Source organism: Acanthochromis polyacanthus, chromosome 18 (assembly GCF_021347895.1).
Source record: "Acanthochromis polyacanthus isolate Apoly-LR-REF ecotype Palm Island chromosome 18, KAUST_Apoly_ChrSc, whole genome shotgun sequence".
In the NCBI taxonomy this organism is placed as follows: Eukaryota; Metazoa; Chordata; class Actinopteri; family Pomacentridae; genus Acanthochromis; species Acanthochromis polyacanthus.
The window spans coordinates 18,250,113-18,272,683 of record NC_067130.1 but is presented as its reverse complement, the minus strand read 5'-3'; the positions used below and the strand labels follow the sequence as shown (position 1 = coordinate 18,272,683).

General features: G+C 39.7%; 1 protein-coding gene across 2 annotated transcripts in view; it reads left to right on the top strand.

Annotated features, from left to right (window-relative positions):
• Positions 1-22,571, top strand: part of pde8b (phosphodiesterase 8B) — a 106,418-nt gene that overhangs the window by 63,115 nt on the left and 20,732 nt on the right. For both annotated transcript variants that reach the window (XM_051938193.1, XM_022208211.2), the window contains exons 5-16: positions 2,721-2,778; positions 3,090-3,178; positions 3,288-3,366; positions 6,996-7,136; positions 7,214-7,302; positions 7,387-7,441; positions 11,522-11,573; positions 12,555-12,632; positions 13,232-13,308; positions 17,759-17,923; positions 19,326-19,371; positions 20,209-20,338. In XM_051938193.1, the coding sequence (XP_051794153.1) occupies positions 2,721-2,778; positions 3,090-3,178; positions 3,288-3,366; positions 6,996-7,136; positions 7,214-7,302; positions 7,387-7,441; positions 11,522-11,573; positions 12,555-12,632; positions 13,232-13,308; positions 17,759-17,923; positions 19,326-19,371; positions 20,209-20,338 (1,059 nt within the window). The remainder of the gene's footprint in view (positions 1-2,720; positions 2,779-3,089; positions 3,179-3,287; positions 3,367-6,995; positions 7,137-7,213; positions 7,303-7,386; positions 7,442-11,521; positions 11,574-12,554; positions 12,633-13,231; positions 13,309-17,758; positions 17,924-19,325; positions 19,372-20,208; positions 20,339-22,571) is intronic.

Here is a 22,571-nt window from a genome sequence, read left to right as displayed (position 1 = left end):
GCTGGACAAAAATGATGGTACCCATAACTTAATATTTTGTTGCACAACCTTTTGAGGCAATCACTGCAATTAAACGATTTCTGTATTTGTCAATGAGCGTTCTGCAGCTGTCAACAGGTATTTTGGCCCACTCCTCACGAGCAAACAGCTCCAGTTGTCTCAGGTTTGATGGGTGTCTTCTCCAAATGGCATGTTTCAGCTCCTTCCACATATGTTCAATGGGATTCAGATCTGGGCTCATAGAAGGCCACTTTAGAATAGTCCAACGCTTTTCTCTCAGCCATTCTTGGGTGTTTTTGGCTGTGTGTTTTGGATCGTTGTCCTGTTGGAAGACCCATGACCTGCGACTGAGACCAAGCTTTCTGACACTGGGCAGCACATTTCTCTCCAGAATGCCTTGATAGTCTTCAGATTTCATCGTACCTTGCACACTTTCAAGACACCCTGTGCCAGATGCAGCAAAGCAGCCCCAAAACATTACTGAGCCTCCTCCATGTTTCACCGTAGGGACAGTGTTCTTTTCTTCGTATGCTTGGTTTTTGAGTCTATGAACATAGAGTTGATGTGCCTTACCAAAAAGCTCCAGTTTGGTCTCATCTGTCCAAAGGACATTCTCCCAGAAGCTTTGTGGCAAATTTTTGCAAATTCCAGTCTCGTTTTTTTAAGCAGTGGTGTCCTCCTTGGTCGTCTCCCATGAAGTCCACTTTGGCTCAAACAACGACGAATGGTGCGATCTGACACTGATGTACCTTGGCCTTGGAGTTCACCTTTAATTTCTTTGGAGGTTGCTCTGGGCTCTTTGGATACAATTCCAACGATCCGTCTCTTCAATTTGTCATCAATTTTCCTCTTGCGGCCACGTCCAGGGAGGTTGGCTACTGTCCCGAGGGTCTTGAACTTCTGAATAATATGAGCCACTGTTGTCACAGGAACTTCAAGCTGTTTAGAGATGGTCTTATAGCCTTTACCTTTAAGAGGTTTGTCTATAATTTTTTTTCGGATATCCTGGGACAATTCTCTCCTTCGCTTTCTGTTGTCCATGTTCAGTGTGGTACACACCTTTTCACCAAACAGCAGGGTGACTACTTGTCTCCCTTTAAATAGGCAGACTGACTGATTATGAGTTTGGAAACACCTGTGATGTCAATTAAATGACACACCTGAGTTAATCATGTCACTCTGGTCAAATAGTTTTCAATCTTTTATAGAGGTACCATCATTTTTGTCCAGGCCTGTTTCATTAGTTTGTTTTTTTAAATAATTATCTTAATCAACAATTCAAAAGTGATGGCTGTTTTTGATTATTTAATTTTCAATAAATTTTTATTTATTGTTACTTTTGTGAGTTTCAAGTGATTTCAGTGAGAATTGTGGGTTTTTCCTTCTTTAACTGAGGGGTACCAACAATTTTGTCCACGTGTGTACAACAATGTGCTTCATCAAGACCCTCCCATCACTTTCCTATACAACTAAACTGTTTAATTTTGAATGAAATGTATTTTCTGTTAGGGTATATTTGTTTGTGAATATCATGGATACATTTAATTCAATATACCGTTGATATTTATTTAGTTGCTTTACTGTTTTCAACCAACCAGTCAAATATTAGAAGGGGCTGGACTCTTCCACCTGGAAACCCATACAATGAAGGAGAAGCTTCAAAATGTTGTAAAAGGGGCAAAATTATTCCTCATCTGTAGTATTTTCCTAAGCCTAGCCATGTAGTTTTGATACCTACATTGAACCAAGCCTCTAAAAGGCTTGTTGTTAAAGTGTCAACCGAAAGGTGATATTTTCTGCAACCTTCCTGACAAGGCAAGTGAATACCAAAAGTAAACAAGTGAAACCTAAGTCTAAGAATAAAGGACCCACACAGGACATGAATCCCACTGGGTTTAAGTCCTGTTACCTCAGTGCTGCCCTGCTACCTCCTTATGCGGCCGTTGTGGCTCCTTCAAAATAGAAGCCAGTCTCACTGTTTGGGGAGAAAAATTTAATTAAAACATAAATAAGAATGCAGTTTAATTGCATAAGAACATACAGTATATAGTTTTTAGAAGACAGAGTTGAATATTATCAACAATCAAAGCTTAAATTGGATGTATTTATCCCAGCGGCATTAACAACAAGGCCATTTGAAATATTATTCCAAATAAAGGCCTTTAAGTGCAATATGTGTGCCACCATGAATGAAAGCACTTTCTTCCAACCTTCTTTTTCACACATATGAAGCATAATAAAGAACTGAGTTATGTTCTTGTCAAAAAACAGAAAGAGAAAGTCAGACCCCTGTTGTTGTGCTGATGAAGTCCGACTGTGTACATAGGCATAATTTGCTTTGATAGTGAGGTACATATAATCTACTTCCACCTCCTTCAGCGTTTCTTTTCTGTGCTAGTAACTGACCTTTATTTGTTTGTGCTACTATTTGATACCCCGACAGTATTTGAATAGTGGCTTTTGTGTGACAGATTGACAGTAATGTGCTTCATCAGGACTGTATGAGGGTGAAAATGAAAAACAGAAATCTCTCATGTGAAATAAGTTTGGCAGAAAAGACCGTGTTAATGTTGGATCCTATCACTCACGCTGACAAGCCGACTGAGAAAAACAGGGCATTTAGGCGGCGTAGTTTTCCATATACTGTAGGTACGGACCACATGTTTATGAAAAATGATTGTGGTTGCAGATGGTAATCATTCTTTTCTGTCATTGTACAGACCGCCTGACCAGGAGGAGCCATCTGTTCTTCCTCTGCTCTGCGCTGGATTTAGCAGAGTACGTCCAACAACTCGCCCGCATTTGTGATTGTGTTTATAGCAGACGTAGGCCTCAGCATGTTCTGCTTGGGTCTCCTTTATGCTTTTTTTATTGGGTATCGAAAGAGATTTCGAACACTAAAATAGCAGCAAGGTGCCAGTTTTGAAAGGGGCTCTTATTGTCAGCCAGATTTAATGGTGTGAAAATGACGTAGGAGGTTTCAAAACAAGTCGCTACTGACTGAATCCTGACTCACTCGGTTTTCCACTACTCTTATTCTCTGTCTCTCTCTTTTCTTGAAACACCACTTAACCCTGTTTGGCCTCCAGAGGTTTGTGGAGAACAGCAGTGTATCAGCCTGCTATAATGAGCTCATACAGATCGAACACGGAGAGGTGCGCTGCCAGTTCAAACTCAGGTACAGCAGAGCAAAATCACACTAACCATATTATGCAGTCATACATACATGCACAGACATACTGTAGTATAACATGCTGCTGGATTACAGTGGTGTTATTCATCCACAGGGCTTGTAACTCTATCTTCACTGCTTTGGAGCACTGTCAGGAGGCTGTGGAGATCACCAGTGAGGAGCACATAATACAGGTAGGGATATTACACACATATGTACAGTGCCTTGTGAAAGTATTCGGCCCCCTTGAACTTTTCAACCTTTCGCCACATTTCAGGCTTCAAACATAAAGATATAAAATTTTAAATTTTTGTCAAGAATCAACAACAAGTGGGACACAATCGTGAAGTGGAACAAAATTTATTGGATATTTGAAACTTTTTTTAACAAATTAAAACCTGAAAAGTGGGGCGTGCAATATTATTCGGCCCCCTTGCATTAATACTTTGTAGCGCCACCTTTTGCTGCAATTACAGCTGCAAGTCGCTTGGGGTATGTCTATCAGTTTTGCACATCGAGAGACTGAAATTCTTGCCCATTCTTCCTTGCAAAACAGCTCGAGCTCAGTGAGGTTGGATGGAGAGCGTTTGTGAACAGCAGTCTTCAGCTCTGCCCACAGATTCTGGATTGGATTCAGGTCTGGACTTTGACTTGGCCATTCTAACACCTGGATACGTTTATTTGTGAACCATTCCATTGTAGATTTGGCTTTATGTTTTGGATCATTGTCCTGCTGGAAGATAAATCTCTGTCCCAGTCTCAGGTCTTTTGCAGACTCCAACAGGTTTTCTTCCAGAATGGTCCTGTATTTGGCTCCATTCATCTTCCCATCAATTTTAACCATCTTCCCTGTCCCTGCTGAAGAAAAGCAGGCCCAAACCATGAGGCTGCCACCACCATGTTTGACAGTGGGGATGGTGTGTTCAGGGTGATGAGCTGTGTTGCTTTTACGCTAAACATATGGTTTTGCATTGTGGCCAAAAAGTTCCATTTTGGTTTCATCTGACCAGAGCACCTTCTTCCACATGTTTGGTGTGTCTCCCAGGTGGCTTGTGGCAAACTTTAAACCAGGCTTTTTATGGATATCTTTGAGAAATGGCTTTCTTCTTGCCACTCTTCCATAAAGGCCAGATTTGTGCAGTGTATGACTGATTGTTGTCCTATGGACAGACTCTCCCACCTCAGCTGTAGATCTCTGCAGTTCATCCAGAGTGATCATGGGCCTCTTGGCTGCATCTCTGATCAGTCTTCTCCTTGTTCGAGGTGAAAGTTTAGAGGGACGGCCGGGTCTTGGTAGATTTGCAGTGGTCTGATACGCCTTCCATTTCAATATGATTGCTTGCACAGTGCTCCTTGAGATGTTTAAAGCTTGGGAAATCTTTTTGTATCCAAATCCGGCTTTAAACTTCTCCACAACAGTATCTCGGACCTGCCTGGTGTGTTCCTTGGTCTTCATGATGCTCTCTGCACTTTAAACAGAACCCTGAGACTATCACAGAGCAGGTGCATTTATACGGAGACTTGATTACACACAGGTGGATTCTATTTATCATCATCAGTCATTTAGGACAACATTGGATCATTCAGAGATCCTCACTGAACTTCTGGAGTGAGTTTGCTGCACTGAAAGTAAAGGGGCCGAATAATATTGCACTCCCCACTTTTCAGTTTTTTATTTGTTAAAAAAGTATAAAATATCCAATAAATTTCATTCCACTTCACAATTGTGTCCCACTTGTTGTTGATTCTTGACAAAAAATTAAAATTTTATATCTTTATGTTTGAAGCCTGAAATGTGGCGAAAGGTTGAAAAGTTCAAGGGGGCCGAATACTTTCACAAGGCACTGTACATACAGTCCACCTCCAAATTATTCCTATCCTTGCTAAATTTTGATTTACAGTAAATTTTCATTTTACTGAAAGGTTTCTTCTTGCTGGAAATGACATAAACAAGTGACAAAAGACAGTAAGAGTTTGTGTTAGAGATGTTAAAGTTCCATGAACTCTTTCTGTGTTGTTGTTTTTAATGTTTTATTAAAAATGCCGTGTCCAAAATGATTCTTTGATTCTTCAGTTTTTGATAAACAAAAAAGCGCTATTATTTACCACCAACACTCTATCTTCATGTCTCCACTGGGATTTTGTTGCTCTTTGTGATGATCTTAAAGCTCTTTGAGGTTGAAGGTTTCATCACCATCACTCCTCAGATTCTCGATGGATTCGGTTCTAGATTCAACATCTTCATTCATGTTTCTTCACCACTTTGTTTTATATCAGTTCTCAGTGGAAGATCCCAATGCTTTCCAAGGACAATTTTTTTTCTTTTGACTCACTCTTCCACAAGCTTAACGTCGTTCTCTTTACTCATGATGCTATAAGGCTGACTGGACCATAAAAACACAGCATCACATTCCCACCGCCATGTTTCACGGCAGAGATGGTGTTTTTGGGGTTGAATGATTCACCTTTCTTTTATCTCTGTGTACAAACAACTCTATTTTCATCTCATCCGACCACAACTTATGACCAAAAACCTTGTCCTTTGTCAGTCAAGGTTTTGTGTGTCTGTCTCGGAGAAGTGGCGTCCTGCTCGGTCTTCGTCCATGGAGATCAGGCTTGTTCAGTGTCAGATGTTTCTACCAGAACTGCTCCGATTCTTTAAGATGATCTTGGTTCTGATCCTTGGATTCTTTGTACTGGTGCAGGAGTCCCTTTTGTCTCCCTACCACATGATTTTAGATTCTTCTTTACAGTGTAGAACTCCTCTTTCTTTGTGATTCTTCTTTGCATTGTGGCCACTGGCACCTGGCAACACGTTGATAAGGTTTTATAGCCTTTCACTGTCTTGTGATCAACCAAAATTACAAGCTCTTTGATTATAGTTATGACATGCAGTTGACTAGCTGCTTACTGGAGAACTAATTTTTCACCTGTACTCAGTTTATAGTGTATCAGAAGGCTCTGCAACATTGTAGAAGTTATGAAGACCATCAGGAGTGACACAGAAACATTTTCCCAAAACCTGACAACAGAGTTTAGGACAGGGCTTTCTTTGTGGAAGGAAACAACATAGAAACACTTGTTAATGTCATTTTCAGCCGGAAGAAACCATTTATTCATACAAAAATTCACAATACACCAAAGTTGAGCAATGCTAATGTATGAATGCGTACACATATATACTGTACAGACTCAGCAAAGCCTCAAGCTATTCTTTTTGAGCGTGGAGCCTAAACAAATCTCACAGAAAAATCCAAAACCAACATCATGCCCATCTGCCAATACTGCCAGACTTCCCCACAATACCGTTGCACTCAGAATCAGCCTCAGTGGCTCAGTTGATCACAAATATATATTTTAACAGCAGTTTTTAAAGAAATGTTACAAGAGTAAATAGTATACTTTACTAGTATCAGCTGTGGATACGACATGAAGTCACACAACTTTTGTCATATCAAAGGTTCCTTGTCACAGCACTGAGGAGTGCAAAAAAAAGAATTGTTGAATAAGACGTGTCAAGTAATACCCCTGAAATATCAGGATTTTAAGCTTATATTTGTCTATTTTTCCTGATAGAACTGTACATCTCAAGTGATGCAGTCAAGGACCATTGAGAAGTTGAAAATTAGATGATTGTTTTCGTTTTCTGGCTCTGATAAATGGTGTCATTTTGGAGATTCTTTTCATAAAAAACATGCCTTTCAAACCCATGGCAGGTTGTAAGGCTTCAAAGGTTAATTCAGGCTTTTCATGGTAGTTGTTGACAGTAAGACTAACCCGATGTACCAGACCTATCATTTAACGCCTTCCTGGTTTGTCCCAGTATGTGAACCCAGCATTTGAACGGATGATGGGCTACCACAAGGGGGAGTTGATCGGGAAGGAACTGACTGAACTTCCCAAGAGCGACAAGAACAGAGCTGACCTGCTGGACACCATCAACACCTGCATCAAAAAAGGAAAGGTCAGTCACACATCCACCCGTCCATCTGCATCTCAGTAAAATAAGACGATGTTTCATAGTCTGTGTTGTCCCTTAAGGAATGGCAGGGCATTTACTTTGCCAGAAAGAAGTCCGGCGACAGCATACAGCAGCATGTGAAGATAACGCCAGTTATCGGCCAAGGAGGGTGAGCTACATTTCAAATTACCTAAAGTGTTAACTGTACATGTCCAAAGAATTTCCTAACAGGTTCTTCTCTTGCTCCTTATAGGAAAATTCGACATTTTGTAGCCATCAAGAGACCTCATATTGACAACAATAACCAGGTGAGTCACGTGATTATTCAAGCTTTCACACAGATACAGTTGATTTAAGACTTTTTTTTTAAATATTGTATTCCTTTTCCATTGGGACTATCTATTTAGCTACAAACTTCAGAGGTTCTTGAATAAGTTTAATAAAAAATCTTTGTTCTGATCAAGCCTTAACTCATTCAGTTAAATTCGTACGTAGAGCAGTGCAGTCCTGTGCATTAGCAGCACTTTCTTATCTCAACTCTCTGAACCCCAAGCAATTTCATTTTTTTAAATTTGCTTCTGTAACTTTTTTACTCACTGTGGGCTCATTTTCAACCCTGAATATTTGTCATATGACTGTCGGTCACCACTGAGTCACTTGTGGCTTCTCAGTTGTGCCTCGGCGTGCAGCAGTTTTTGTTTTTGCCAGAAACTGTTGCAAATGGTTTCTTTTTTGGCAAACACTTAAATGAGACATGTAAAATTAAGTAATTTTACTTCGGTGTGATGGAAGTTTTTGACAGCACAGCACTCACAGATGAGGAGTTCGAGAACTGTTGGAAAGTTGATGATTCCTCCTGTTTTGACAGTTTCTGGCTCAGTTCAATGATGAAATTCAGGTGATTTTCTTAAAATAACATGCCTGTCAAACCAGAGGTTAAAACTACTAAATGTGCTTTGGGACATTTAGTTTTACTACCAGAGGGTAAAACTAAATACCCAAACTGCTGATTTGCAGGCTCAGATGAAAAATCCTTAGCTTACAAGCCTCCCAGCAGCTGTTTGAAGTTAGAAAAAAAACTGCTTCAAACGTCATTTGCAAAAGACTTTAATAGTGAGTTGGTTTTTCTGTTGTGGACCTTAAACAAACGTCAGTCTATCAGCGGTCCTAATGCTACAGCACAGCTTGGCTCAATCAGGGCCGCTGAACAAATGAGCAACTGGGTCCAAACAGGACTTAAGTGTGGATTGCAAACGCTGCTGGCAGTCAGTTTTGCATAAATACTTCAAATGAACTGTAGGCTAAAGTGTCAGCTTTAAGTACTTCAGCGGGGCTTGCAGCCGTGCAGGCTTCCAACATTGTTGAGCTCCGTGCACAGTTACTCTGAAGCAGGTGTGTCGCTGCTCTCAGCTGGGTTCCAGGCCAATAACGTCATACTATGCTAAGCTACGGCTAAGCACCAGGATCCCCCACTAAGGCTTGGGAAGGCTAGCAGCCAGGCGCCAGGGCTATTTATACCCAGGGCAAAGCTGCACAGGGACTAGCTTTAGCGCATTGCTCCCTTTCATCGTGTGCACACGAGGTGAGTCAGCCGCTGGCATCCGTCTGCCAAAGCCAAATGGCATTCGTTCCTGCTGGTTGGGATCGGGAATCCTTAGACATGGCAGGGACTGATCCCATTCTCCAAATCATGGAAGTGATCCCCCACAACCTGAATAGTGCAGTGTCAAACTGAACGGTGTTATCAGTGTGTCCCTTTTACTTCCTGTTTGCCACAAATTAGAGAACTGCAAATGCAATGAGGGAACACAAGTGTAGTATTAGATGATGTTTTTGAATAAATCATGTCATTAGGCATGTGCTGCATCTTCACTGAGATGCTGTTCTGCATCTGACAACCAAAGAAAGCCACAGAGGTCCTTTCAGGATACCACTGCTCTGATGCTATATCCTTGCTGAGGACATTTTCCTCTGACCATTTAAAACCACACGTTGCTCCTCGTCTTTTCCCACCCAGACGTTTGGCTGCAGACAACGGTTTCCATTACATTGTGTTGTTTAGTATAGCAGTATTTGTCTAAGCAGTCCAGACTTACAGCAGGTTTAGGGTCAGCTTTGTTTGTCTTTTCATCTCATTTAAGGGCCATCATCATCTCAACTATTTCCCAGCTTTAGTCTAGTTAATTTGAAAGATGTTTTTTTAGATGTCTGTTTGTGCTCTGCAGCCCAACAAGCCCATTACCAGGCAGCCAGCTAAGTCTGGCAACCGTGTATGTCATTAGAAGTGTTTATACTGTCTTAATCCTATTTACTCGGTATGGGACCCACTGGAGACCTGAGAGCAAGCGACTTATTTCAAGAGGAGGGCTGTAGAAAAAAACAACAAAATGACCAATTGTGTTGGAGTGACATGGATTTTGAAAACAACATGAAGTTGATATTTTTCCCATCCTTTCCATGATCCCCATCAAAATGATATTTTCCTAATTTTGTGCTTTAAAAAAGTGACTAAATCTGAATTATGTTTGCATGAACTTGCTCATTATCTCATACATGTAATACAGGTTGCGCTGTCAGCGAGATGGAAAGTTGCAGTGAATCAGTGGGTGAGGAAAATCTTCTGTAACCAGATTAGAGGCTCTGCACATTCATATCTACATAACCTCGTGTGACTAACAGGATGTACTGTACAGAGTGTCACCTATATGAAGGTGTGCTACTATGAACCTGACAAAATGTGCGACAAAGCAACTTATCACTGTCAATCTGAATCAGCATATTAAATTCAGCTGTTGTTTGAAATAGTGAAGTTCTTGATTGAATTAGAGACATAACTGATCCCTGGTCTAAACATCTGCACATTGAAAGAAACCTGCTGGTCAGATGTTAATTAGTTACATTTTCTTTACTGCTGAGAGCAATAATGACAGAAACCGAGGTACTGAGCAAAAAGAACAAGTACAAAAAATGGACTCAACTTTATAATTAGGACACCAAACTGTGTAGTAGATTCACTGTTTTATTCATTTATTTGATAGGGACAGTGTACATTAATGAACGTCTGTTTAGCAGCAAGAGACGTAAATATGACGGATTATAGCAACAATGCTAATTTACATCTGCAGTCCCCAGGCAGGTAGAAAAAAAAACATTACAGTGAAACATAAGACAATAGGTCACAATAGCAGCACATTACAAAAAGTACACAATGAAAAAATAACAGTGAAACATATAGTGAAGCAAAGGACAATAGGTCACAATAAAGGCACGTTACAAAACAAACAAAAAATACACAAAGATGTTAAAGGTCAGTGCTCACAAGACTGGTTCACTTTCAGCTGTTATGGAAATACTGCACAGTTTTGACATGCAGACTGTACAAAAGTGATTCTTGTTCATTTAACCAGTTATGCAAAGTAATTATTAGTGATTAATGATCATCTGATTATGCAGGCATGTCTAAGTACATGAGAACTCACACACAGTATAATAAGCTTTTTTATGTAATGGTTATGGAACAGTTAAAAGGAAAGTCATTTTTAATTGAGATAATGAGATAATTGCACAAGATGAGCACATATAAGACTCTTACGGCTTTGCATTGCATCATTCGGCAGTGTTTTTCACCGAGTTGTGAAAAGTCGGTTTCATCCCTTCAGCCTTTAAGAGTCTCTACAAGTCCTTCACATAAAGCCACAATTCAACCTGGATTATACACTTTTATACAACGGACAACTTAAGATGGATGTATTTTTATACTGTCCATACAGTTTTAGTGCATCTAAACTGGACCAACAAGAGAAATGGTTCAGCAAAGGATTCTGCCAGTAGTTGCTGTAGCCACCGACCAAGCTTCACTATTGGTTCTGTGAAGTAGTCAGTGTTGGGTCTGTGGTTCAAGGTAACACTGTTGGTTTTAGGCTTCAGGCTACAGCGCCACCCCTAGTGTTTCATCCACTCACTTTTTCTGTAATAACTGATTTTTACAGTCACATGTGGTCTTCAGAGAATCTTAGAAAGCTCAAAGAAATCATACATAACTGCAGTCACATGCAGGTTATGGAGGAAAGAAAACGGAGCATGGCAGCTCTTTGAACACTCTAATTGTAGCCCAAAAGCGTCTGTATCAGGCTGCTTGAAGTTTCAATGAAGCACATTAAACTGCTGTACTGTAAACAACACAACAGACTGCGGAGGTGAGACTCGATAAACCTCAAAGCATAAAGAATGTCAAATCGCTCGCTTGCATTAAGTCTTTAATCAACAGCAGTTATCCTGCCAGCGTGTTGCTTTCAAGGAGCAGGAAGTTAGACTGATTTTAGTCCTCACAGTGGAGGCAAACCGACAGTCACATCTCCAGGTTAATCATCTGCTGCTCTGTGTTTCAGGTCCACAAGTTCAACAAGGAGGAGAGATGCAGCGGGGAGCATTCTCAGTCAGGTACCACAGCACTGTGTTTGTTACTGTTGCCGTGTCTCGTATTGCAAAGATGGTCTTCACAAACCTAAATGATAATAATGGAACAGCATGGTTTACATTAGGCCCAGTTTGTGACTCTTGTGTGTAAACAGTAAAACATATACTAGTACAAGATTTAGCAAGTTACATCTACAGCCTACATTAGGTAACACTTCTAGGGGTAGGGCTGTTAGAAAACTGGATTGTTAATAATATAAAATAAATATCTTATGCTTCTCAATTGATTTAAAAGTCTTGTCTCAGCGCATATGTTCTCCAATGTTTGTGATTCATGTACCAGCAGTCAAGTCAATTTTTTTTGTCAGAAAATATCACAAATTACAGCCTTAAGGGGCTTTAAAATCTGCACAGCATACAAATCAATACAAGTGAATAGGGAAAACAGTGATAATGTGTCAAAATATAAAATTGTATATTTCTTGTTTATTTGCTGTTTATTTTAATTATGGAACAAAATCATGTAGGTTTTGCTTCAACATTCTTCCCGCTTTCACCACTTTGTTATCCAAACAAAAGTATAGCCACGAATGAAATGACTGTTTGCTCACCTTATGAACCATGAGCAAAACAGTTGTAACGTGCAGAAAGAGCAAGAGAACAGTTTGTAACAAAAAATGAAAAACTGAGAAAATCTTTTACACAATTTCCATCCATCCATTACCTATACAGAATCACCAGTTGACCTCAGCATGTGTTTGGACTGTGGTAGGAAGGCGTAGTACCCAGAGAAAACCCACGCATGCACAGTGAGCTGACAGTGCTAACCACTGATCCAAATAAAAACTGTTTTTAATAGATAATTCCAAACTTTATAATGCTGCACAAGAGACACAAACTGGGCCAATTTGAAAGTCATATATCGTCACTATCCCCATGTCAGTATAAATCTGTCCTTCCATCTAAACACACTGTGCTTTTAACGTCCATTACTTCCCTCCACAGAGTGCCATTCTCTACGTCACAGAGACAGGAGGAAAGATTCAATTGACGCCAGATCACTCAGCTCCCGTGGCAGTGACGGTACGACCATTCAAAGCCTTCTTCTGAGTCTCTGTCTGAATGAATGGAGTTTGTGCCATTTTATAGGGAAGATAAACAGAAAACAATAGAGAAAGAGACAATGGGATGGATAGAATGGGGATGAAGTAAAGACAGAAGCACACAGGAGGAATGTTGCAGGGAGATGAAGACTGGGAGGATGATTGGAGATGGCTAATCAGAGAGTGAGTCAGACTGTGTTATAGTAGGTACTTGAACTAAAGAGATCCTAAAGAGAGATGTTGTGGGCTGATGACATACGTACCTCCTCCCTCCTCAACTCACTGACGCAGCTGCTGCTATTTTCAGGTATCTCAGCTGAGTGCTGCTTCTCCTCTGCTTCGCCTGCTTCTCTCTCCTTCAGTCCATCCATCATCACTCTCACATCCTCTTAATTCTCTCTCCTATCATCCTGCATCCATATATTCTTCCCTCCTTCCCTTTGGTTTGCACACCTTTTGACAGCTAACAATTATGATCTATTTTCTTTAGTTTGCAGAATTTATTATCATTAGTTTGAATTAACAGCCATACCACGATTATTATCACAATACACAAAATGCTTATTTTCTAAATTGCAGCTCCCAGTTTACAGAATCGAAGATACTCCTCTGTGGCCAGGATTCACTCCATGACTATCGAGGCTCCCATCACCAAGGTACGCTGCTTGGAGCCTTCAGGCTTGTTGCAAACGTCACAATCCTACCCCGTGTTAAGGCGTTTCTTTGTTTCTTGGGGAAAATCAGGGTTATTTCTGACCGACCACAGTGGTTTTCTTCCATCATGAGCCTCTATACTAAACTATAGAGTTATTCATTTGCAGCAAAAGTACACTAAATATCTGCAAGCAGCTTTTTGCTGCATGTTTCTTAAAGGGTCAAGATATAATTTAGGGACTTTTGAAGTCAATGGGATATGTCTTGCATATATTTTTATTAAGAATATGACTTTACAAATTCCATAATTATTTATTATGGAAACAATCATTCATTAGTAAAAAATGACTGGATATCACTGAAATGTCAACTAAATAACCGTCCCAATTTAATTACAACCACCTTCTAATTAGCTAAACAATAATAAAATGAGCTTATTTTTATTAAGTTGAGATAATCATGTCAGATATATCTTTTTTTTTGGCGATATATAAAATTTTAAATGGAAACTAACAAATTGCATCTGTGACCTAGAAATCACTTTCAACTAAGTTACCCATTACAAAAGCATCTCTCAAGGAAGTGTATTAATTCCAGATCACATGACCTGCTCCACATGATGTCATTTCCTCCTGAAGAAAAGACTCCAAGGCTTTCTTAGTTATTTAATATAAAGTAGCATGTGAGTCAAGTGTGGATTTATCATGTCAAAAGGTTTACTACAATATCTTTATAAATAACTTTCAATTTCAATTTTATTCAATTGCATATATAATATTTAGAACAATTTTTCTATAAAAATGCCATGTGGTGTTTGGTTATAGGCGGCCATGTTGATTTTAGGCCTGAAAACAGCAAAAACGCCAACTATGATACAAAAAATCCCGCAAGTATATATTGACCCTAAACTTTTTACATGTAACGTAACCAGCTGTCATATAAAAACAATAAAAAGTAATGGAGTGAAAGTGAATTTTTTGACGGTAAGCTGCTGTCTCTGAAGTCCGCCGTGCATCGTGGGAATACAGTGCCTTGTGAAAGTATTCGGCCCCCTTGAACTTTTCAACCTTTCGCCACATTTCAGGCTTCAAACATAAAGATATAAAATTTTAATTTTTGTCAAGAATCAACAACAAGTGGGACACAATCGTGAAGTGGAACAAAATTTATTGGATATTTGAAACTTTTTTACCAAATAAAAACCTGAAAAGTGGGGCGTGCAATATTATTCGGCCCCCTTGCATTAATACTTTGTAGCGCCACCTTTTGCTGCAATTACAGCTGCAAGTCGCTTGGGGTATGTCTCTATCAGTTTTGCACATCGAGAGACTGAAATTCTTGCCCATTCTTCCTTGCAAAACAGCTCGAGCTCAGTGAGGTTGGATGGAGAGCGTTTGTGAACAGCAGTCTTCAGCTCTGCCCACAGATTCTGGATTGGATTCAGGTCTGGACTTTGACTTGGCCATTCTAACACCTGGATACGTTTATTTGTGAACCATTCCATTGTAGATTTGGCTTTATGTTTTGGATAATTGTCCTGTTTGAACATAAATCTCCGTCCCAGTCTCAGGTCTTTTGCAGACTCCAACAGGTTTTCTTCCAGAATGGTCCTGTATTTGGCTCCATTCATCTTCCCATCCATTTTAACCATCTTCCCTGTCCCTGCTGAAGAAAAGCAGGCCCAAACCATGAGGCTGCCGCCACCACCATGTTTGACAGTGGGGATGGTGTGTTCAGGGTGATGAGCTGTGTTGCTTTTACGCCAAACATATGGTTTTGCATTGTGGCCAAAAAGTTCCATTTTGGTTTCATCTGACCAGAGCACCTTCTTCCACATGTTTGGTGTGTCTCCCAGGTGGCTTGTGGCAAACTTCAAACAAGACTTTTTATGGATATCTTTGAGAAATGGCTTTCTTCTTGCCACTCTTCCGTAAAGGCCAGATTTGTGCAGTGTACGACTGATTGTTGTCCTATGGACAGACTCTCCCACCTCAGCTGTAGATCTCTGCAGTTCATCCAGAGTGATCATGGGCCTCTTGGCTGCATCTCTGATCAGTCTCCTCCTTGTTCCAGGTGAAAGTTTAGAGGGACGGCCGGGTCTTGGTAGATTTGCAGTGGTCTGATACTCCTTCCATTTCAATATGATTGCTTGCACAGTGCTCCTTGAGATGTTTAAAGCTTGGGAAATCTTTTTGTATCCAAATCCGGCTTTAAACTTCTCCACAGCAGTATCTCGGACCTGCCTGGTGTGTTCCTTGGTCTTCATGATGCTCTCTGCACTTTAAACAGAACCCTGAGACTATCACAGAGCAGGTGCATTTATACGGAGACTTGATTACACACAGGTGGATTCTATTTATCATCATCAGTCATTTAGGACAACATCGGATCATTCAGAGATCCTCACTGAACTTCTGGAGTGAGTTTGCTGCACTGAAAGTAAAGGGGCCGAATAATATTGCACACCCCACTTTTTAGTTTTTTATTTGTTAAAAAAGTATAAAATATCCAATAAATTTCATTCCACTTCACGATTGTGTCCCAATTGTTGTTGATTCTTGACAAAAAATTAAAATTTTATATCTTTATGTTTGAAGCCTGAAATGTGGCGAAAAGTTGAAAAGTTCAAGGGGGCCGAATACTTTCACAAGGAACTGTATGTTGTGTTTTCAGTACAGTTCTCTAAGTGCTGGATGTGTGGGTCAGTGAGGCCGAATACAAGCAATTTTCAACATTTGAGACGAATGTTCAATGGTTAAGTCACAACTGTCTCTCAGCGAGAAGTTTCATGCTGAATCGCTGATGACCCAGTTCTGCCTTAAGCTCTTTAAAACACATGTTTGTTCCGGCGTATGAAACACTGAGCAGAACGTTCCTACAGCGGCAGTCAGCAGGCTGCATGTGTTGAAGTTTCATCACAAAAAGTCTGTTATGGCCATTTACCAGTTGGTTTCACATCAGGCGATGAACGTGGGTACTGAAAATGGAATGAAGTGCTACCACATTTAGGCTTAATATAGTATACTGTTGTAACAGCATAGAAGCAGTCAGCGGCCCCTAGAGCTGCTTTTACTGCCTCTGTGTGACTTGACTGATCCTGTCATGGAGTGTCGACTGACTGCTAATAAGTGAACTCATAAACTATCCACTTTGTGGCGTCCACATATGTCGGTATAATTTTTTTTTTTTCAAAAAAGAGCGTACTGTTTGTAGAAATAATAATAATAGATATGAAAATAATAATAATACATGGAAGAATCAGATATTAGGTATTATCTGATTGTTATATTTATTGGTTACTCCTCCCAAAATAACTAGAAGAAATCTAAAATGCAAGCCCAACTAAAAGCTCAGGTCTTATCTGTTTCTGGAACTGGATTCTTATTTTAAAAGCATTTAAGATATCTTGTTGAGAGATGCACTTGACAGATTAACACCCAAATATCCAGGATTTAAATCAGTATCACAACATTCCCAACTCACATAAACCGCATGAATGTACTCAGTTGACTTTGTTTTATTAGAGCTACTCTTTTGATGGACAGTGTTTGTGCATTTTAAACTTGTGTGGTAAATAGAAGTTATAGATTTGAGTTTTATGTAATATTGTCAGGTTTTAATCTTAATATTAAACTCGTTAGGTAAACTCATATAGTGCGATATTGGAAAGCACCTTCAATTGTGGTTGCTATAGGTGAGTTATATACACTACTAATCAGCCATTTCCAGCTAGAATAGTCATTTTACCACATTTACAGTGTCTAAACTGTAATTCTGATATATTTAATGTTATCTTCATTGAAAAAACTGCTTTTCTTTTAAGAAAAAGGACATTTCCAAGTGACCCCAAACTTTTAAACGGTAGTGTGAATACAGTAAAGGTAACTTGGTTAAAATTGACAGATTGCTTTTTGCATCTGTTGTGTTGTCTGTCAGGACACTTTACGCAATATAAATAAAGTCAGTGGTAAAATGTGTCTTTGGACTCATTGTTTCACACCTCACAGCTGACGTCAGCAACATCAGGGGGATTTTCACAGCATGTGTTCGTGAACATGACTTTGAAATGAAAGCGTTCAGGGCTGATGGGGGATTTCTGAATTCTCCGTGACCATGCTGTAATGACAGGAAGGTGTACCGGGGCAGACACAGCAGCTGTTGGGCAGGTCAGGCTGTAGGCTGGTTAGTATACAGCGTACAGTATATGACATTGTCTCACTTTGCCTCCTGCTGCAGGTCCTGTGATGCTCCTGTGTGTTTGAGACGTCACTTTATTTGGTCGTTTTGCCCCAGACGGGTTTTTTTCCACAGCATCACATGCACATCTTCTCAACTCATCCACCAACAAAGGAGCACTCTGTTAGAGTGCGCTGCAGAAGGCTCTTTGTGGAGTCATTTTTTATATATCATGCCTGCAGCAGAATTGGGACTTTTGTTCTTCTTCATCCCTAGGTGATAAACATAATCAATGCAGCCCAGGAGAGCAGTCCGGTGACGGTGGCCGAGGCTCTGGATCGAGTGTTGGAGATCCTGAGGACCACCGAGCTCTACTCCCCTCAGCTCGCCTCCAAAGAGGACGACCCCCACACCAATGACCTGGTCGGGGGGCTCATGAGTGTAAGAGGCAGTTAGTGCACCTACTGTGGGCTTTTGGGTTCATTCATAAGTACAGATGCCTGTATCACTTTATAAGGAGCGGTACCAATCGGCCTTACCTCATGCGTACCAAATTGAACATGCATTCTTGTTGAGCCAAGAAATTGTTGGCTTCCAAAATCAAATCAAATCTGTATTTGTGGAGTGCCAACAATCTCTGTTTGTTTAATTTACTGTGAGGTGAGTCACTGCACGCTGATTCTGAAAGCAAGTTTTCAGTTCGATAAGCTGAGATCTTTGTATGCCATAGTATTCTAAAGGCTGGTGATGTCATGTTTTTTTCTCACATCCGTATCTTTTGAAAATGAAATGCACCAACAAATAAGTTGTGTTTTTGTGTCTATAGCCTGAAATACACTCAGCAGCTACTTTAGAATCTACATCTGTGAAATCTAATGCAATCCAACACTCGATTTTGTGTCCATGACATTTTGTCCACCTCACTAAAATATTAGGAACACGTTTGAATGTAACACAGTCCAGTGAATCTCCACCATCTCCTATGACCTCAGTAATAAGTAGAATCATCACTTTATAGACTACGTTAACATAAAATGAAAATGCTCAGAAAAGTAGAATTTATTGCAGAGATATTGAAGCGCATCAGATTTTACAAGTGCATCTAATAAAGTGGATGGTGAGTGTCAGTTATTCCTCTGTGCCATGGATCTACAATCTTTTTCTAAAACTATGAGAAACATATCAGTTAGCCACACTGTTGTGTGACAAAGCAACCCCCTGAACCTCAGTTTCTGAGGGTATTTTTCTGCTCCATTCACATTTTGACTCACTTTTGGGCTCATTTTTCGCTGCAGTATAAAGTCCTGCACCTCTATTCAAACAGTGATTACAAATAGTAAGAACCCAAAAATATTTTTGTTTCACGTGACTGTTGATCACAGATGAGTCGCTAACTACTTCACAGTTGTGCTAAGGAGCACAGAGTTTTCACATTTTTTTTTTTTTTTTTTTTTTTTTACAGGATCTGCAGCTAACAGGTTTTTTTTTTTACGGTGAAAAGTTTTTCTGTCTTTGCCTCCGATAAATGGCGTAATTTTGGTGATGATTTTGAAAGATAACCTGCCTGTTTATGGGTTCAAGGGGTTCATCAAATGTGTATTAATCTAAAGTTAAAATTTGTCCCTAACAAATGCACTATTTACTCTAGCTTGAGTAATGTGTGTTGAAAACTAGGAAGCAGCCAAAATACTGACAGTCAAACTGACATATTGTAGGGTTTGGTGTCTTCATGGAATATTATGATGCTAAGAAAAATGTAGAACCACACAATCTTAATTATTTGTCTTGTAAGTCTATTGTCTAAATATTTACTATAATCATTTGCACTTCTGTTTTCCTGCAGGATGGGCTGAGGAGACTCTCTGGGAATGAATATGTTTTCTGCAAGAGTAAGTTTTAAAGCATCACTCTGTTAATGCCAAAGAAAAATAGGAAGGAAAACAATAAGGGCGATTGTTACTGTCACAGTTTCAGGAGTTAATACCCAAAACGGAGTCATTTAATGGACATGTCACCATACTAAGTCAAGTTTAAAGAATGAATAAGTCAATAGAATGAGTATTAAGCAGGGTAAAGGGTGGGGGAAAGGAAACAACAAGCCAGACATGATTAGAACTCTGACAATAATGCATCTTTTTTTCACACTTCCCACACAAAATGACTAAGACAAGCAAAAACAGTAGTTAATGGTAATGAATCATTGTGTTAAGAACATGTTAAGAATATGTGGGATCACAGCTTGAGGCCCTCAACACAAAGATTATGCACTTGAGCTCTCCTGTCTTGATTAAATCTCATGAATAATTATTATGTTTAAGGTAGCTGTGATGAAACCAACACAGCGTTTTGTTGTTTTTTTTTACTGTTCTAGATTATGAATTCTTCCTCTCAGTTCATTACCTAAGCCAATGATAAGGATTAAAGTCACAAGAGCACTTTACTGAGAAAAGGGTTACGTCTGGAGTCGGTTTTCTGAGAAATTGTCTCTGCTTTTATCAAGCCAAACTGCATCCTTACTTCAGCGCTGCAGCTCCAGCAGCACTCTTTAAACAGTCATCTCTCCACATCGTTCATAAGCACCAGAGACGCTATGTTTGCTCCTGCGTGTAGATGTTGCAGAGCCAAGATCAGTTCGGTCATTCAATATTTATCTGTAGAACGCTCTGGCTTTGTCCCTTTTATGGTAAATCACCTTGAATGGTGTATGTATGTGTGTCTGTCTGCAGATATGAGCCAGAGCCAGCTGGCCATCCCAGTCACTTTGAATGACGTCCCCCCATCCATCGCCGAGATGCTGAATGATGAGGAATGCTGGGAGTTCAACATCCTGGACCTGGAGGCAGCTACACACAAAAGGTACAAAGAAAATAGAATCAAAGCAGGCAGCAATAATCATGATAGTCTTTGTCTATTGAGTATTTGTCAAACCCAAGTTACGTAATGCTTTACAAGGCATTAACAAGGCAGGAAAGACATAAAATCACTCTATTTTAAAAGAGGACACATTATAAATGCAATTTTGTGTATAAAAACCAATGACAAAAAAATCTATATTTGCAACAAAGTGCAGCAGTGACGTTAAACAATGAAACTGGTTAAGAACAATCAATAAAACAAGGACTCAGACAGGGATGTGTGCTGTCACCTGACCCTTGTACAGTGAAAACATCATGAGGAAAATATGAGGCTTACCAGGGCTATCCATCAGAAATTGTAACATAAAAAAGCATGCGTTACGCAGATGACACAGTGCTGATGACAAACAGTGAAACTTGGTCTGTCTTTAAACAAAAAGAAAACAGAAATAATGGTAATTTCAAAGAAAAATGTCATCCCAACCTGTAACATAGAATTAAACCAAGAAATACTGAAGCATCATTTCAAATATCCCAGTTCATGGATGACATCAGATGGGAGACGTGAAACATATCAGACGTGGAGTAGCAATGGCAAGAACAACATTTAGGAAAATGGAAAATATACCGACAAATAAGAAAATAGCAATCAGCATCCGTATGAGGACTCTTAACGTTACATTCTACCAGTTCTGATGTACAGATGTGAGTCTTGGAACATAAATAATAAAATGTCAAACAAAACCACTGCAGCAGAGACGTGGTTTTACAGACGCATGCAATGTATATCTTATAAGACAGAATAAGCAATGAAGATGTTTTAAAACGGCTAAACACAAATTATACGCTATTCAACTAAATTAGGAAATGGCAAGTAACTTTTTTTGGTCACATCATGAGGAAAAAGACTCCAGAATATATTGTCACAGCTGGAAAAATGAATGGGAAGAGAGGCTGAGGCAGACAGAGAATGAAAATGATAGACAGACTGTTATCATGGCTAACCATGGAACGGGCAACAGTCACAATTTAGAGAGCAAAAGATGAGATTAGATGGAGAGAAATGATTGCCTACGCTGAATGGCATAGCACTTGACTGAGTGTTGGAAAAAGCAAAAAGACTGGAAACAGAAATTCAAATTGAAGCATATTCAGGAGAGGCTCTCAGATAAGAGCGTAGATTTAACCCAACCAGTTTTTTGTCGTCTTTTTGCTATCTTTTTTTTTTTAGAAATGCCCAAATTACACAATTTATCAGAGCTAGAAACGACAAAAAACAGAGAGAATTGACAGATGTTTAACCCTCAGACAGTCCTACTTAACTGTGATGTGCCGATCTGTCATAAAACCTAGCCAAATTCTGTTAAAAGAAAAAACTCAGCTGAACTGCAGGCTGTGTTTACACAGTGCAGATAGAAGACAAATATAGGAGCAAATTAAAAATGTAGGTAAAATGTCTATGTGTGCAGAACCATTTTTCCAGCAATGGTAACACTTATGGGCATCTGATAAAATGTTGCACATATTAATTCCAGGTTTTTCCATTTTTGTATATAATTTATGGCCGTATAACTTTGTTACACTACACAAAGTACATTTTTGAGTTCTCTTTACTTCTTGCTGTGGTTGTTGTGTTCAGATAGAGTTGCAAGACTTTATGTTTATTCTCTATGTATATGCTCCTGTTTGGTGAAATTATCACGCGTCACAATGTTTATTTTCACTGCTACGTGGACAACACACAGATATACCTCCCACTGAGACCTGCTGAAAGCCTAGCATCTGTTCTTAACTGTTATAACAATATAAGCTGTTGGATGGTACAAAACTTCTTACAATTAAACAACTCCAAATCTGACATCATACTGTTCAACCCTCCAAATCCCCTCGACAGCCAACATCCTTGTTCCACTATCCACAAATGTAAAGCCCGCTGCCAGAAATCTAGGTGTCCTATTTGATTCTGACCTCAGTTTCACGCCCCACATCAACAAAGTCACCCAATCCTGCTTCCTCCAGATAAGAACCATTGCCAAAATTAAATTGATCCTCCCTCGGTCAGACCTTGAAAAAAATCATCCATGCCCTCATTTTTTCTCCTCTTGATTACTGCGACTCCCTTTTATCAGGTATTGCACAGAAATCCCTCTCCCACCTCCAACTGATCCAGAACGCAGCTGGGCTTCTTACTGGTTTTAACGACATCACATCTCCCCTGTCCTGGCTTCCCTCCA